This window comes from Megascapheus bottae, chromosome 20 (genome assembly GCF_031878675.1).
Source record: "Megascapheus bottae isolate mThoBot1 chromosome 20, mThoBot2.hap1, whole genome shotgun sequence".
Taxonomy (NCBI): domain Eukaryota; kingdom Metazoa; phylum Chordata; class Mammalia; order Rodentia; family Geomyidae; genus Megascapheus; species Megascapheus bottae.
Genome location: NC_143528.1, coordinates 26,467,157 through 26,485,717, shown reverse-complemented (window position 1 = coordinate 26,485,717; position 18,561 = coordinate 26,467,157). Strand labels below are relative to the sequence as shown.

Below are 18,561 nucleotides of genomic sequence, written 5' to 3'. Positions count from 1 at the left end.
ACCTGAGGATGTGGGGAGGAGAGGAGAGAGAGAGAGAGAGAGGGAGAGGGAGAGGGAGAGGGAGAGGGAGAGGGAGAGGGAGAGGGAGAGGGAGAGGGAGAGGGAGAGGGAGAGGGAGAGGGAGAGGGAGAGGGAGAGGGAGAGGAGAGAGAGAGAGAGAGAGAGAGAGAGAGAGAGAGAGAGAGAGAGAGAGAGAGAGAGAGAGAGAGAGAGAGAGATGAGAGAGAGAGAGAGAGAGAGAGAGAGAGAGAGAGAGAGAGAGAGAGAGAGAGAGAGAGAGGAGCGAGGGAGGGAGGGAGGGAGGGAGGGAGGGAGGGAGGGAGGGGGAGAGAGAGAGAAAGGGAGAGAGAGAGAAAGGGAGGGAAGGAGAGAGACAGAGAGACAGAAACAGAGACAGAGAGACAGAGACAGAGACAGAGACAGACAGAGACACATCAATAAATTGCGGGGAAAGTACAGAGAAATGCCTTACTATTCAAACATCTAAGAACAGAAACATCCCAGAGACTGTAAGACTTAGTGGAAAAGCAAGCACTTAAAGCACTTCCAATTTCTTCCCTACTCTAGGAGAAAAGCAACACTTCATTCACTGTAGAGAATACAGTGACGGGGTTTCACAGATGAAGGGGGTCCAGAACTTGCCAGAATATAACTTATAGCAGCTTATCTATTTGTTGTATTATAAGCTCACTTTTGTTAATTAAACCCCTTAATAATATCATTTTGGCAGGTTTATTTGTCTTATGCTTTAGGTTGCCTTTGGAATATTGCAAAATTCCAGGAAACTACTAAAGGCAAATTTTCTTAAAGATGGCACTGATTATCGCCATAGACTATGATAATTGCTAAATACATCGGATTCTTGATGTTCTCTATAGAACAGCTTATGTTAACAAGCTGCTTTAATGACAAGATGGTGAGAAAAATGACTATCTTTTGGTTTTAACATCAAACTTCCAAGTATTCAGTTCATGTTCAAAGTATGTGCCTGTATGCATGAGTGAGTGTGTGTGTGTGTGAGAGAGCAACTGAGAGAGAGAGAGAGAGAGAGAGAGAGAGAGAGAGAGAGAGAGAGAGAGAGAGGAGAGAGAGAGAGACAGGCAGATACAGAAACACAAAGATAGAGCGATGCAAAGAGATATTGATTCACTTATTGTCCAGAAATAATCTTCCATTTTCTATTGATGTCCTTAGGAGAAAGGACTGCTTAATTTAACTCTTTGGCTGGCATCTGCTGTACTAGACAAGGGTCCATGTGGCACAGCCCCAGGTCTCGTCAGATTGGCTTATTAGAGCCTGTCTGATTCAAAGTTAGCGGGATTACTTTGTAGATAAATTTGTTAGCCCCATAATAGCAACTGAGAAGTGCCACCAAAATGGTCTAGAAAACCTCAGTGTTAATTTTGTCATGTTTCTGTCAGATCAGCATGGCAGGTGAAGAGCTATTTGTAACTTAAATTGCTTGCCAAGTTACTTAACAATAATTGACACGATAAGTCCATGAAAAAGTAACAAATTATGACTAATGTCAATCATTTTACAGAATCCAATTTACAGTCTTGCTTCTTATTTTATCTTTCGAGGTTGAAGTGACATTGCAAAGTGTAATCTTTGAAGAAATCAAATTCTCTGAGAAGCAAAAAAAGCCTGATGATAAATACCATCAAGATGAAGTTGCTATCACCTGTCACGGGCAGAACCTGTCATTTTTATTGTGTTAAATAGTTCATTTAAGTGGTTAACTGATCTGGTAACAAAGAATTCTATTCAATGTCTTCCTCTAAAGAAATCCATATGTAGGTAATACTCACTTTCCATTATAAATGAACTTGAAGATTAGATACAGAGAGAATTAAATTAAGTGACATGTATGTTCACCATTAGAGTTAACTCTAAAATTTTCATTTTTCCCTCAGTACAAATATTGCAAATGTCTGTATGCAATGGTTATCTGAAAGAAGCTCTGCAACCATGTATTGTACAATGAAGGAGTAAAGCTACAGAGATATGTGCCTGGGAATGCAAAGCCTCTGCATCTGTTTTTTTCTATCTGAATTGCAAATCTGTTTTTCACCACTGTTCATTTACCAGTATTAAAGCAAAGCAACACAAGTGTTCTTTGTGAAATTCCTTGTAGGAAATTTTACCTTTGGGAATGGGATCTGCCAATAGTCTCCTTCGGAAACACAGTACTTATAAGCATGAGCCGGTGAATAAATACCGTGAGCAGAGCTTTATTCGTATTCCTGATGGGGTCACTAAGGTGACTAACTTTCATACCCTCTTTGGGTTCTGCAACAATCCCACCTGTAAACCATTTCTGACTGATGCTCATAAACGCTAGTTGAGAGCACATTCTTAGTGTCAGTCAATGGTTACTCATGTGTGAGATTAAAAGATTTTTCAGACCAAAGCAGTTGCTGTGTTTCACTTGACTTTACTACTCCAAGGGAAATAAGACAGGGAAGGAAAGGTATTAACAAATATACTGTTAATATTAAAAGGCTAGAAGGCTACATACAGGCTATTCCCAAAAGAAGATTAAATTAATGAATCTATAAATATGAGATAGACACTAAATATTATTGTGGCAGTCATAAAAATTGCATTTACAGGAACTTCAGTAGATACAAGGAATAAGGACTCATTCTGGGAAAAAGCATAGGAAAAATTGATCTTTCTTAGGCGCATTTCCTTGCAAGTGTCATGAAAAAAAGCTCTTTCAAAACATAATTCCTGTAATGACTCTAGATTTACATTTCGATTTTTTAAATTATCCTTAGATCACCATAAACATTATAAAAATAAAAACATAAATTCTTTGCTATAGAGAAACATGCAACTATCTTTCTAGCAACACAGCTTAAACAAACATGCCTTTTTTGAGAAAATATTACTATTAGAAATTATATAAAATTTATGTCCTTATGGGAATAATGTCTGTTCTTATGTCAATAAGAAACAATTAGAAAACAGAATTTAAAACAAGCACACACACACACACACACACACACACACACACACATGCAAATTAACCACCAAAAAAACAAATTTGGAGATGTGGTTCAAATGATAGAGCACTACCCTTGACCATTAAACCTCAGGCACAGAGTCTAAGCCCTCTGAGTTCAAGCCCCAGGACCATTACACACACATACACTAGAATTCCACCAGAATGGCACTATTATACAAATCATAGTCATTGTTTATTGCTTATAATTCTGCTCATATATACATGTTCTTATAGAGTTCTGTTTTTTGGGTTTTTTTTTTTTTTTTTGCCAGTTCTGGGCTTGAGCTCAGGGCCTGAGCACTGTCCTTGGGCTTTCTCAAGGCTAGCGCTCTACCACTTGAGCCTCAGCATCACTTCTGGCTTTTTTCTATGTATGTGGTACTGAGGAATTGAACCCAGGTCTCCGTGTATGCTTGGCAAGCACTCTACCACTAGGCCAAACTCACAGCCCTAGAGTTCAGATCTTTCCAATGAAAGTTTATATTACAGTTATTTGGAGATGATTAGAATCACATGATATTGCAACAGGACTAAATGTTACACACAGGAGGGAAATGGCATTGCCAAGTAAATGATACCAGGAAGTCTATCTTTCCTTGTTAATATTCACCCTTTTTCTTACATACACAAGTCTACACCTGCCCAAATACATAATTAGGGTTATTTGCATATTAAATTATTTTCCTTAGGTACTTCATTATCAAGTGATTCTTAAATAGCAAAAATGCTCATTATTTTGTCATAATGGTTTGGGAAACTATGAACTCTTCTAGAATTTTATATTCTATTTCAGTAAAAATCCCACATGGGAAATTAATGCAAATTACTCTTGCTAAATTTGGGAATACAGTATAATTCTAGGTAATGTAAGAACTATGATGCATACTTTTCAAAAAAAGTTAACTGTAAGAGAATTTTTACAGATATTCACTACTTCAATTATGTATTTCTTCCTTTTATTTAGCTAAGTTCCACAGTAAAAAGCTACAGAGCAAAAAATAAATTGGTCTTGGATTATAATTTTTATGACAATTTCACTTTTACTATATTGATTATTTTCAGTGACCTAATTATATAGCATCAGTTAATAAAGGCATACGTCACAGTATTTGTAAATTTATATGTGGATTCATATAAGTCGTAATTAAACAAATAAGATAGTCACTTGGAAAAATTATACAATAGAATACTCAAAATATGGGGGAGTGGGGGGAGGGTAATGGGTACCAAGACATATGAAAGGGTATCAATGTAAGTGAATTAATGCACCTTTTATCTGGCAAATATCATGTAACCCTTTTATTAATTACAATAAAAATATATTTAAAAAAAGAATACTCAAAATAATGGAATCAATTAGCATATACAGAATAATTGAATATCATGGTACATAGTGTTATGTACATATCTGGCTAATAGAGATCTCTAGAAATGAATAAATAGCTAATAGTAAATTTTTGGTTTAATTTGATTTATAACAATCTATTGTTTAATTGGAGAATATACAAAACATACTATTGCTTACATATATCCACCAATACACTTTTTTCCTAAACATTATTAACTACAGCTGGTTGCAATTTAGTTTTTCCATGGATCTGATCTTTTGGGCAATCTCATTGTGGTTCTATATAAGAGTGCATCACACTAACAGGAAATATTCCACTAAGGCGGTTCTGAGTGAATCCCGTGGAACCTCGTTACACAATCAATGTGCTCACCATCGTGGCCTCTGCGATGGAGCCAAAGCTGTTTATGAAGATGTTGCACGTGACATTGACTGGAGGACCTGCAAGACACATGAAAATATCAGGGCTACTAATCTCAATCAGTTACAAATGAAGTCACAAGGGTCATGTATACATTTTTTTTTTTTTTTTGCCAGTCCTGGGCTTGGGCTCAGGGCCTGAGCACTGTCCCTGGATTTTCTCAAGGTTAGGGCTCTACCACTTGAGCCACAGCACTATTTCTGGCTTTTTGCTATGTATGTGGTACCGAGGAATCGAACCCGGGTCTTTGTGCATGCTAGGCAAGCACTCTACCACTAGGCCAAACTCCCGGCCCGTGTATACATTTTTTTTAAAAACCAAATGTCAAAAACTGGTACACAGAAATGGAGTATGAGTTGCTGGGATCAATAAATCATTGAGCACTTGGTTTTGTTAAAAGTTCTGTGCTGGCTGTTCCATTCATACCATTTAATTCAAAATAACTCCGACAGAGGGAAATGTCCTACCATTTGCACACTGGGAAATTAAGAGTTCAGAGAGGACATGGGAGGTTGTAAGACAAAGCATCAATCAGGTCTGTTTCTAAGAGCTGTGCATTTCCCTTATCGCCATGGGATAGTCAAAGCGTTGGATTATCTGACTGCATTTTTTTTGTGATTCATTTGTGATCTATATAAACAACTACAGTGTCAGATTGTGTAGTATGGACTATAATGGCTCTGATTTAAACTCTAGGTTGTCAAAGCCACCCACATTAACTGATATATAAACTTTATTTTGTGTTTTTTTTATCTGAACATAGTTTTACAAGAACAATTTTTTATTTTTATTTGTCAGTCATGGCACTTGAACTCAGTGCCTGAGTTGCCTGAGCATTTCTGCTCAAGATTAGTGTCTCACCACTTTCTGCCACATCTCTAATTCCAGTTTTGACTTTCCTGCTTGAGCAGGCTTTGAACTGCGATTTTCTGATCTCACCCTTTATAGTAGCTAGGATTACATACTTGAGCCACCAGTGCCTGGCTCAAATTTATTTTTTATAAGGATGGCTATAACATAGTGGGCCCTTGCCATTTCTTTTCCTTCTGTCATTTCTCCTTTTTAAAGATAAAATTATTTTAAATAAATTGAAGACATTATTTTGGTACTTATATCTCTTACTTTCTATAAATTACATGTTTGCTCATTTCAACTGTGTCTGTTTTAGGCATATGTTCCCATGCCCACCAAGAGAGCAAGAACTTAGCCTTTTCTACCTATGCAATCCTTTTCATTTACTCTGTAAATCTATTTTCTCTTCATCCATTACCCAAATATTGTCAAATATTCAATATTATTAAGTTTGTCAGTGTTTACTTCTTACATATTGTGACCATTACATACACCAAAAATTACACCAGAATTGCATTTCCGTTTTGGCAGAATATTTTCCTGAGATTGATCACTCTTTCATGTGCATTTCCAATTTCTCTGTGCACAGAGATTTATCCACCAGTTTCTGAAAATGTCTAAATTATATTTCATTGTATTTCAACTCATCAGACATTCTATTAATTTTATTTTCTTCAGGAATTACTATCCATAATATTTTCTGTAGGACAAAACAGTCATCTATATTTAACAACCAGCTCTTTCCATTCATCACAATGGGAATGACTTCCATTACATTGTTCTATTTCTCTGTTCCTGTTTCTACTTCTTGGTTTATTTCTTCATTGTAATTGAATATACCTTTCATTACCTTTTTGAAGAATAATGAGTCTTGAAGCCTGGAGAGTTTCCTTGTCAACAAAATGCCTCTCATATTTTCACAATTAATGCATAAAGTCAGTAGAATTTTTTAGGTTGGAAATTATTTAATCATTGATTGTTTCAACATCTTCTGTTATTGTCAAATTTTTATTTTTTATTAAAGAATTTATTAACAATGATTTTTACATCATATTTCAAATGACATATTTAACAAACAAGTATTCAAGAAGGGAAACTCTGTATACAATCAGTGGCAATTAGATTTTAGAACATAATTGAAATCAGGCTGAGCGTGTGTGTCATAAATACATGTTAATCTATGTATTAAAACATTATGTCTATAGAGTCACAAATTTTTATGTCTATGTAGTTGTGTTTGTATTTCTAATAGCATGTCCATAGCATTGGATATGTGAATAATGAGTCCTCGCTCTTGTACTGTTTGGATCTAATAGCCACATATCAGTTTTTTATAGCCATCAAAACGTTCAAAGCCATTCTTTTTTATATACATATATTTTTATTGTAATTAATAAAAGGGTTACATGATATTTGCCAGATAGAAGGTGCATTAATTCACATACATTGATACCCTTTCACATGTCTTGGTACCCATTACCCTCCCTCCCACCCCCTGATCTTGGTTTTCCCCCCTTCCCTATCAAATTTCAAATAACCAAATACAAATAAATTCAATATATCAGATAACAAAGTGAGATACTGTAACAATATGAGATACCCAAGGGACAGCAAAGGAGATGAGAGCTAACATCCTGATCTTCATAATGAGGCTATTTTTCTTTCTAATGATAAGTGGAATATTTGATTTTAAAAATTTATTCCATTAGTTTGCATAGTTTAGATATTATCTGAAATTTTCATATTATATATATATATATGATCATTAATAGTGCAAAATTTTCATCTTTCATTGTGGTGCTAGGGATTTTCTGAAACCAGGACATTAAATATACTTATCAAGCACTTAATCACTGAACTACTCTCCCAGGCTTTGTTTTCATCACATATTCTCTAAATGCAATTTGTCTTACCAAATTCAAGTAAGGGAAACAAAACAGTAAAATATATTGTAAAATAAAGAGAGAGATTCATAATTCTCTGAGTCCTCTGTTGTACACTGAAAGCAGCTGGTCGATGCATCATCTAGGAATGCCTGGCTGTCACATTTAGATTTAGTTGGTATGGAATACAACCAAGGCATCTGTTCTTTTAGGCTTGCTTGCTTGTTTTGTGGTTCTAGGATCAAACCCAGGGCCTTCTGCACACTAGGGAAATATTTCACTACTGACTTCACCTTCAGCTCAGCATCAGGACTTTGAGAAGCCCCCTAAGTGAGTGGGGTGAAATCTGTGACAATATGTAGACATTTCTGGCCTAAAAGAATTCCATGCTAGGAAACATCTATAGACAACATCAAGCAGGGTTAAAACTTAACTGAAATGTTCTTAGAAAGGCTGATATAGGGAATGAGAAGCTCGGCTTAGGAGTATTAAAAAGGTAAGACTGTTCTTTTGTTTGTTTAATTTTATTGTCAAAGTGATGGATAGAAGTGTTACAGTTACATACTTAAGGTAATGAGTACATTTCTAGTGGAACATTCTCTCATTTTTGTCCTATTTTTCTTCGCCTGACAAGTTATAAAGTTTGTTTCCAACATATCATCTTGTTAATATTGCTGTTGCATTAATTCATCCTTTGTCCATTGATTGTCCTTTGTTTCATAATTTTGTTATTGCCCTTCCCTTCCCCAAATGAGATGTATACAAGACACAGGGCACCAAAGTAGAATACAACAGGGGATAAACCAAAGAAAATAACTTCACACAGTACATTAAAAAATAACAACAGCAGGGGCTTGGAGTTTGGCCTAGTGGTAGAGTGCTTGCCTAGCATGCCACAAAGACCCAGGTTCAATTTCTGGGTGTCATATACACAGAAAAAGCTGGAAATGATGCTGTGGCTCATGTGGTAGAGATCTAGCCTTAATAAAGCCCAAGGACAGTGCTCAAGCCCTGAGTTCCAGACTCAGGACTGGCAAAAACAACAAGTAAAAATTTCTTGTCTCTATATCTTGGAGTTCATTTTAATTAACATAATCTTTTTTCATATTCTAAAAATATTTAATATTTTTTTATCATGATAAAATACATTGCATTTTAAATTTTTCTTTAAAAATCTTCATTATATGATTAATATCATATATGGATATATGTGCATAGCTATTGAGTTATTGTAATCCACTTTTAGGGCTATATTAGACATATTCTAATTATTACAAATGAGGGAAACCATAGAGGCTATGTTTCTTTGAGTTTGGCTTACTTCACTTAATATGAATTTTTCCAAGTCTTTCCATTTCCTTATAAATTGGGCAATGTGATTCTTTCTTATGAAAGCATAGAATTCCATTTTGGATATATACCACATCTTCTTGATCCATTCATTAAGGAGCATCTGGGTTGGTTCTGTATCTTAGTGATGGTAAATAATGCTGCAATGAACATAGCTGTCCTTGGTTTTTGAAAATTTGGCAAATGCCAAGGAGTGGGATTGCTAGGTCAGAGGAGAGCTCTGTGTTCAGTCTTTTGGGGAACCACCATACTGCTTTACAGAATGGTTGAACAAGTTTATATTCCCACTAACAGTGTAGTATTGACCCCTTCTGGCCACATACCTGCCAGTACCTGTCGTTATTAGATTTCTTGCTTATGGCCATTCTAACTGGGTGAGTGGAATCTCAATGTTGTTTTCATTTGCATTTCTTCATTTGTATATTGGCCTTTCTTATTTCCTCTTCAGAGAAGTATCTAAGTCTTTAGACTTGTTAATGGGTTGGTTGTTTCTTTGAGGATTTTTTTGGAGGATTTAATTTTCTAAGTTCTAAGCATATATTAGATATGAAGCCCTTGTTTGTTGTATGGCTAGTAAAGATCTTCTCCCAATCTCATTTATCCAATCCTTCTTTGATTTGTTATGATTCTGGGTCTTGATTAAGACAATTATATCCTATGTCAAGGAAACCTAGTGCTTCCTCTATTCTTTCCTGCAAAGTTTTCACAATATCTCCTTTAATCTCAAGGTCTTTGATCCACTCAGAAGTGCTTCTTGAACAGGGTGATATGTAAGCATCTAACTTCAGAATTTCCTTTTCCAGTTTTTTTTTATCATTTTTGTCTTAGAACCATTCACTTCTTTTTTTATAATTTTTTATTGCAATTAATAAAAGGGTTACATGATATTCGCCAGATAGAAGGTGCATTACTTCACAAACATTGATACCCTTTCACATGTCTTGGTCTCCATTTCCCTCCCTCCTCCCACGCCCCTCATCTTGTTTTCTCCCCTTCCCTATCCTATTTCAAATAACCAAATAAGCATATATCCAATATATCAGATAACAAGGTGATATACTGTAACAATATGAGATAACCAAGGGACAGCAAAAAAGATGAGCGATAACATAGTACATTAAGGACAACAATCACTTATTATATGGCTTTTGTTTCTATATCCTGGAGGTCCTTTCATTTAGCCTCATCCTGTATGGTCTTATGTATCTAGGTTTTGTTCTATTGTAAATCTCTGCTAGGAGAGCCCAAGGTTTCTACTGATTATGACAAATGAGGGAAAACATTGAGCCTATGTTCCTTTGAGTCTGGATTACTTCATTTAATGTGATTTTTTCTAAGTCTTTCCATTTCCTTACAAATGGGGCAATGTCATTCTTTCTGACAGCAGCATAGAATTCCATTGTGTACAAATACCACATCTTGTTGATCCACTCATCAACTGAGGGGCATCTGGGTTGGTTCCATATCTTTGCTATGGTAAATAGTGCTGCAATGAACATCATTGTGCTAGTGGATTTAGTATGTCCTTGTTTCTGGATGGATTGGCATGAATTTTGTTGAGTTTTGCATCAAAGTTCATCAATGAAATGAGTCTATAGTTCTACTTTTTGATGACTCCCTGTGTGGTTTTTGGATGAGGGTAGAGAAATTTCACAGAATTAATTTTGTAGTGAACATTCATTTTCAATTTCATTGAAGAGTTTGAGGAATATTGTCAGTTTTGCTTTGAAGGCCTTATAGAATTCAGCTATAAATCCACCAGATCATGGGGCTCTCTTAGGGGCCTTTTCTCCTCTTAATGTTGTTTCTGTTTTATTATTTTATATGGGTCTACTTTGTTGGCTTTAATCTCCTTGGTTTAGTTTGAGTATTTCAATATTTGCTAGAAATTCTGAATGCCTGTATCAACCAATTGCAGAAATCTCAAACCAACAATTTAATGATGTGCCTAAAATTTCTTGGGGAAAAAAAAACAAGCCAAACCTTAGTTTGGCCCGAAACAGATTATTAAAATTAGTTCAGAATTAGATGAATCAGTGTCCTTAAAAACCATAGAAGCAATCAACAAAACAGAGTTGGTTTTCTGAAAAAATTAACCAAATTGACAGTCACACAACAAATCTTATACCCCAAAAGAAGAGAAAACACATAAATAAACAAAATCACACATGAAAAATGAAACATCATGACAAAACAATCAAGATTCAGTACATTATAAAGGAATATTTTTCAAACTTTTTGTGCTAACAAATTTTGAGAATTTGGAAGAAATGGAAGAATTTCTAGAAATTAAGGCGATTAATTTTGAAAGTTCCCTATTGTGAATTTGGTGGATGCTGATAAACACAAAGCACTGTAGATGCTACATACTCAAAAGCTCAAGATTCATGGATTAGTTAGTAAGATCTTTAATATGACAAGGTGTCTTCTATGCAAGAATGGAGAAAGCATATGACACTCGTTCTCACTGTTAGAGACCTTTCATTTCATTTAATGTAACTTGGAAAAATCAACACAGGCTGGCAGCCTTGAAGAGGTGAAACAAGTACCATATGAGTTATCCTCCTGTTTTCTCACAACCATGAAACACTATTATTTTCTTTGCCTGGAAATAGCAATAGAACTCTGGGGACTATTATTTGGCTTGAGATAAATTGTCATGTACTCTATTGACTTCTGTTTACAAGAGAGAAAACTCAAGAGCATAAACATTGGTATGGGTGAAGCCATATTCCTATAAAGAGCTGATGGAAGACAGGCCATATCAGGGGACCTAGTATTTGATGAAACTGATACTAAATGATGGATAGTTCTACATTTCTTTTTTTTTTAATTGTATTTTATTGTCGGGGTAATGTATAGAGGGGTTACAGTTACATTCATCAAGTAGTGGGTGCATTCTTCTCACACATGTTTTTGTCCTCCTTTCCCTCCCCCATCTCCTTTTCTCCCCTTCCCTTCCCTATTTAAAATAAACAAATAAATATATGTACAATATACTAGGTAACAAAGTCAGATATAGTAACAACATGAGATTAACCATAAGGGCAAAAAAAAGAGAAGAGAAATAACAGTACATTAAGAACAACAATAACAAAGATAAACCTCTTTTTTCCATATCCTACAGTTCATTTTGCTTACTTTCATACTATATGACTATATATACATAGCTTTTGAGCTATTGTGATCCTTTCCTGGAGAGTCCTGGATGTGTACTGATTATTACAAATGAGGAAAACCCTTGAGCCTATGTTCCTTTGGGTCTGGCTTACTTCACTTAATATGTTTTTTTTTCCAAGTCTTTCCATTTCCTTACAAATGGGCAATGTCATTCTTTCTGACAGCGGCAGAGAATTCCATTGTGTATAAGTACCACATCTTTTTGATCCATTCATTCCCCCGAGGAGCATCTGGTTGGGTCCATATCTTAGCTGTGGCAAATAGTGCTGCAATGAACATCATTGTGCTAGTGGCATTAGTATGTCCTTGTTTCTGGACATTTGTGTAAATGCCAAGGAATGGGATTGCTGGGTCATAGGGAAGCTCTATGTCTATTCTTTTTTTAAAATATTTTTATTGTATTTAATAAAAGGGTTACATGATATTTGCCAGATAGAAGGTGCATTAATTCACATACATTGATACCCTTCCACATGTCTTGGTCCCCTCCTCCTCACCGCCCCTCCTTGGTTTTCCCCCCTTCCCTGTCCAATTTCAAGTAACCAAATACAAATGTATCCAATATATCAGATAACAAAGTGAGATATTGTGACAATATGAGAGAACAAAGGAACAGCAAAAGAGATGAGAGATAACATAGTACCTTAAGGACAGCAATCATTCGTTATATGGCTTTTGTTTCAATATCCTATAGGTCCATTCAATTAGCTTCATACTATAGGGCCTTATGTATCAAGTTTTTGCTCTATTGCAAATCTTTGCTAATAGAGCCCAAGGTTTCTACTGGTTATGATGAATGAGGGAAACCATTGAGCCTAAGTTCCTTTGAGTCTGGCTTACTTCACTTAATATGATTTTTTCTAAGTCTTTCCATTTCCTATCAAATGGGGCGATGTCGTTTTTTCTGACAGCAGCATAGAATTCCATTGTGTACAAATACCACATCTTGTAGATCCATTCATCAACTGAGGGATATCTAGGTTGGTTCCATATCTTTGCTATGGTGAATAATGCTGCAATGAACATTGTTGTGCTAGTGGATTTAGTATGCCCTAGTTTCTGGATGGTTGGGTAAATGCCAAGTAGTGGAATTGCTAGGTCATAGGGAAGCTCTATGTTTAGCCTTTTGAGGCACTGCCATACTGCTTTCCATAGTGGTTGAACGAGTGTGCACTCCCACCAACAGTGTAGTAGTGATCCCTCCTGGCCACATCCCCTCCAGCATCTGTTGTTATTAGTTTTCTTGATCCTGGCCATTGTAACTGGAGTGAGGTGGAATCTTAGAGTTGTTTTGATTTTCATTTCTTTTATGACCAGAGATGTTGAGCATTTCTTCATGTGTCTGTAGGCCATTTTTGTTTCTTCTTCAGAGAAGACTCTCTTTAAGTCTTTGGCCCATTTTTTAATGGGATGGTTATTACTTTGGAGATTAGTTTTGGAGTGATTTAATTTTTTGAGCTGTTGATATATTTTAGATATGAGGCCTTTGTCCATTGTGTGGAATGACCATACTGCTTTCCAGAGTGGTTGAAGGAATTACACTCCCACCAACAATGTAGTAGCAATCCTTCCTGGCAACATCTCCTCCAGCATCTGTTGTTATATTTCTTGATCATGGCCATTCTAACTAGAGTGAAGTGGAATCTCTGAGGTTTTTTTTTTTTTTTTGCCAGTCCTGGGCTTGAGCTCAGGGCCTGAGCACTGTCCTTGGATTTTCTCAAGGCTAGGGCTCTGCCACTTGAGCCTCAGCACCACTTAAGGCTTTTTTTTTCTAGGTATGTGGTACTGAGGAGTTGAACCTGGGTCTTCATGCATGCTAGGCAAGCACTTTAAACACTAGGCCAAACTCCCGGCCCTCTCTGAGTTATTTTGATTTGCATTTCTTTTATATCCAGAGATGTAGAGCATTTCTTAATGTGTCTATAGGCCATTCTATTTTCATATATTTTTTAATATATACTGAAAAAATAGGCCATTATTATTTCCTCTTCTTAAAGAAGTGTCTCTTTAAGTTTTTAGCTCAAATTTTAATGGGATCGTTGTTTCTTTGAGGATTTGTTTTTGAGGGATTTAGTTTTTTGAGCTGTAGATATATTTTAGATATGAGGCCTTTGTCTGTTTTATGGCGAGTGAAGATCTTCTTTCATTCTATGGGCTTTCTATATAACTTGCTAGCTATATCCTTTGCCATACAGAAGCTCTACAGTTTAATGCAGTCCCATTTGTCCAAACTTTCTTTAATTTGTTGTGCTTCAGGGTCTTAATTAAGAAATTTCAACCTGAATCAAGGAGTCCTAGTGTATCTCCTACTCCTTCTTGTAAAGTTTTCAGTGTGTCAGCTTTTACCTCGAGGTCTTTGATCCATTTGGAGTTAAATCTAGTGCAGGGTGACAAAGAAGGATCCAACTTTAGTTTCTGTAGGTGCCTAACCTGTTCTGCCAGTACCACTTGTTGAAGAGGCTGTCTTTCTTCCATTCTATTTTCTTTTGTCTCCCTTATCAAAGATTAAGTGGATTGATTTCTGGGTCTTCAATTTTATTCCATAGGTCCTGAGGCCTGTTCATGTGACAATATCAAGCTGTTTTGATTACTGTAGCTCTGCAACAGAGTCTAAAGTTTGGTGTTGATATTCGTCCAGCACTGTTCTTTCTGCAAAGGATTGTTTTTGCTATATGGGGTCTTTTATTATTCCATATGAAATTTTAGATTGCCTCTTCTATTTACTTAAAGAATGACATTGGAATATTCATGGTTTTTGCATTGAATTTGTTGATAGCTCTTGGCAGGATTTCCATCTTCACGATGTTAATTCTAATCCAGGAACATGGGAGGTTTTTTTGTTTCCTTAGTTCTTTTCCTTTTTCAGGTTTTTAAATTTTTCATCATAAGGGTCCTTTACATTCTTAGTTAAGTTAATTCCTAAGTACTTTATTTACTTTGAGGCTATTGCAAAAGGAGTTGCTTTCCTGATTTCTGCCTCGCTCCTCTTATTGTTGGCATACAGGAAGGCAGTTGATTTTTGAATGTTAATTTTATACCCTTCTACCTTGCCAAATTTTCAAATCAGCTCAGGCAACTTGGGAGTGGAGTCTATAGGGTTTTTAAAATACAGAATCATGTCATCTGCAAAGAGGGAAAGTTTCCCTTCCTCTTTCCCTTTTTGGGACTCCTTTATGTTTGTTTCTTGTCTTATTGCTCTGTCTAGAAATTCTAATGCTATATTGAAGAGGAGTGGAGAGAGTGGACATCCTTGTCATTTCTGATTTCAGAGCAAATGGCTTTAGCTTTTTGCCATTAACTAGAATATTAGCTGTAGGTTTGTCACATACAGCCTTTATTATACTGAGGAATGTTCCATGGATTCCAAGATTCTCCAGTGCTTCAAACATAAAGGGAAGTTATAACTTGTGAAATATCTTTTTTTGCTTCTGTTGAGATGATCATATGATCTTGTCCTTCCTCCTGTTGATGTGTTGAATTATGTTAATTGACTTGCATATATTATACTAGCTTTGCATCCCTGGGATGAATCCTGTTGGATTATAGTGTATAATTGTTTTAATGAATTGTTAATATGATTGGCTGGGATTTTGTTGAGAAGTTTTGCATCAGTGTTCATCAAAGAAATGATAAGTTTTTTAGAGGACCAACTCCTTGTTTTGTTGATTCTTTCTATCTTTTTTAGACTCTAATTCGTTTAATTCTGCTTTAATTTTAATAATTTGCTTCCTTCTACTAGAATTGTGATTGGCTTATTACGCTTTTTCCAAGTGCTTAAGGTGCACCATTAAATTGTTGGTTTGAGATGTTTTTCCAATTTGTTTATGTAGGCACTCAGAGCTATAAATTTTCCTCTTAGTACTGCCTTTGCTGTGTCCCAAAGGAGCTAGTTTTTGTGTGTTCCCTTTCTGATCTCTTCAATGACCCACTGGTGCTTCAACAATGTGTTGTTCAATTTCCATGAGTTACAGAGTTTTCTTTGGTGGAGATTGGTGTTGAGTTCCAATTTTAGGAGATTGTACTCTGAGAGAATACACGGAATAATTTCAGTGTTTCTGAATTTGCACAGGCTTGCTTTATGCCCTAAAATATTGTCTATTTTAGGAAATGTTCCATGGGCTATTTAAGAAAATTTATATTCTAGTATTGCTGGGTGGAATAATCTGCAGATGCCTGTTAGGTCTAGTTTGTCTATGCAATTGTTCAATTCTGAGGTTTCTCTGTTGAGTTTTTGCCTGGTTGATCTATCCATAGGTGATAGTGGTGTGTTAAAGTCACCAACAATCACTGTGTTTGGATCTATGTGTGGTTTTAGTTTAAGTAAAACTTACACTAAACTTACAAAGTTTGTTTGATGAAGTTTGGTATAGATATTGAGGATGATTATATCCTCCTGAAGGAGAGATCCCTTTACTAGTATATAATAACCTTCTTTTCTCTTGTCACTAATTTTAGTTTGAAGTTACTTTACCTGACATGAGGATGGCAACTCAGCCTGTTTATGGGGGCTGTTTTCTTGATATATTTAATTCCACCCTCTCAACTCAGAATATGTTTGTTTTGGGGGGGCCAAGATGTGTCTCTTAAAAAGACTTCTTTATGAAGTCTGAGTGTAGTAGTTCAAGCCTTTTATTTGAGTGATTTGAGAACTACAGATCCGCCAATCACAGTTTGAGGACAACACAGGCAAAATAAAAGTTCATGGTATTCCATCTTAAACATGGCTGTGGTCTGGGTTACATTACTGTCAGCCCCAGCTATGGGGGAAATGCAGTAGATTGTAGTTCAATCCAGCCTGGGAGTAATGTGAGGCTTTCTCTCAAAAATGATATGGAAGCAAGAAGGTTTTCTTTGTGGTTGTAGTTTTTAATGTTCTATATGAAGTTTTCTTTTGTTTGTTTTTTTCCCTCCCTATAGCTTTTCCCATTGTCACTGTATTTGGTTTTGGTTCCAGGTGTACTGTGTGTATATATTTATTTGAATTAGTGAAGGGAAGGGGAATAACAAAATTTTGAGACAAAGGTAAAGGGCAATCAATTGTAACAGCAATACTCACAAGATGTTGTATTGGAAGTGAATTTTACAATATGGGATGATAGGGGAGAGAGAAAGTGGGAGAAAAATGTTTGCGGGGGGGGAGGGTAAGAATGTTTGACAAGAAATGTATTCACTACCTTACCTATGTAGCTGTAACTCCTTTGTACATCACACTGGCAATAAAATTAAATTAAAAGGTGATAAATGCAAGAATGACCTAGATTTGTGCCTCAAGTGGAAGAGGGTTTGCCTAGAAAGCACAAAAGCCCTAAATTCGAGGCACAGCACCTCCAAGTATAGGAATATAATCAAACTGGTAGTAAGAGTCATTGATTCAGAAGCCAAAGTCTCTACAATATGCTACAAAGGTATTTAGAATTTGCCCCGTGAACTAGGTAGAGCTCTTTTAAAGTGTTGTTAATGAGACCATAGAACTGGGAAAAATTGTAACAAATGGGCAAATGCTTAGAGTCCTAGAAAATAGAAATGTATTTTGATCAGACAGATGGGAGATAGAACGGATCTTACCAAATACAGTGAGACTGGAGGCAGATTCCAAAGAATGAATTGCATCTAGCATCACAATTTTTAATGTATTAGATTCTTCCCATTAGGTTTTTGGTCCATGTCAGAACAGGGCAGCACTTTCAAATAGTCTTTTTATCCTAGCTATTGCTATGACTAATTTAAAAATTTTGTAGAGAATGAAGCTCAGGGAAGATTGTACATTTTCTATTGCCATCACAGACAGCACCTGTTTTAGCAGTCCTAAGCCAATTTGTTCCTTCTTTGAGCCAATGCAAAAGCTGCTTATCTATCCAATACTCTACTATGATTAGCCACAGAGAAAGTAACTGCTATAGCATTCATATGGCAAATTGTGCTTTAAAATTGTTCACTCCATTAGACATCCTTGGCAACTAAAGCAAATGACAGTAGTTATAGATGTTTGCAATAGCAGAATTTCTTTTAAATGTTTTCTTAAAGAAGTACAATACGACTTTTCAATGTAGAGAGGAAGTAAAGGCAGAATTACAGAGTCAAACACAAAAGTTTGGCAATGATCTCATTTTTGTTTATATTGGGCAAAAAATGGCTTATCATGGAGATAAAGAGTAAGCAAGGGATTAATGTAAAGCTTCATAAGAATGACTAGAAAATATTTAATGTATTTTTGCATGAAAGCCTCAATCTTTTTAAAGACAAAATACAATTACTGAATAAACTATAAAATAATCAAATCTAGAGATTTGTGTAGTTGTGGGTATATATGTGTATATACACACAAAAATTTTGAGTACATGCAGAAAATTGTGTTTATGTGTCTATGTGTAGTGTTATTTGCTGAGGATTTAACCCAAGACTTTATGTATGCTAGGAAAGACACATCTTCAGCCTTTTATTATTTTCTATTTTGTTTCTGAGATAAGGTCTCGCTCCCTAACTTTGTCTGGGCTGGCTTTGAATGTAAATCCCT

The 18,561-nt window shown here is 35.8% G+C and overlaps 1 protein-coding gene across 1 annotated transcript in view; it reads right to left on the bottom strand.

The window, feature by feature from the left end:
* Glra3 (glycine receptor alpha 3) overlaps window positions 1-18,561 on the bottom strand; it is a 127,732-nt gene that overhangs the window by 69,867 nt on the left and 39,304 nt on the right. Inside the window, exon 3 of the mRNA XM_090353721.1 lies at window positions 4,735-4,802. Within this exon, the coding sequence (XP_090209847.1) occupies window positions 4,735-4,802 (68 nt within the window). The remainder of the gene's footprint in view (window positions 1-4,734; window positions 4,803-18,561) is intronic.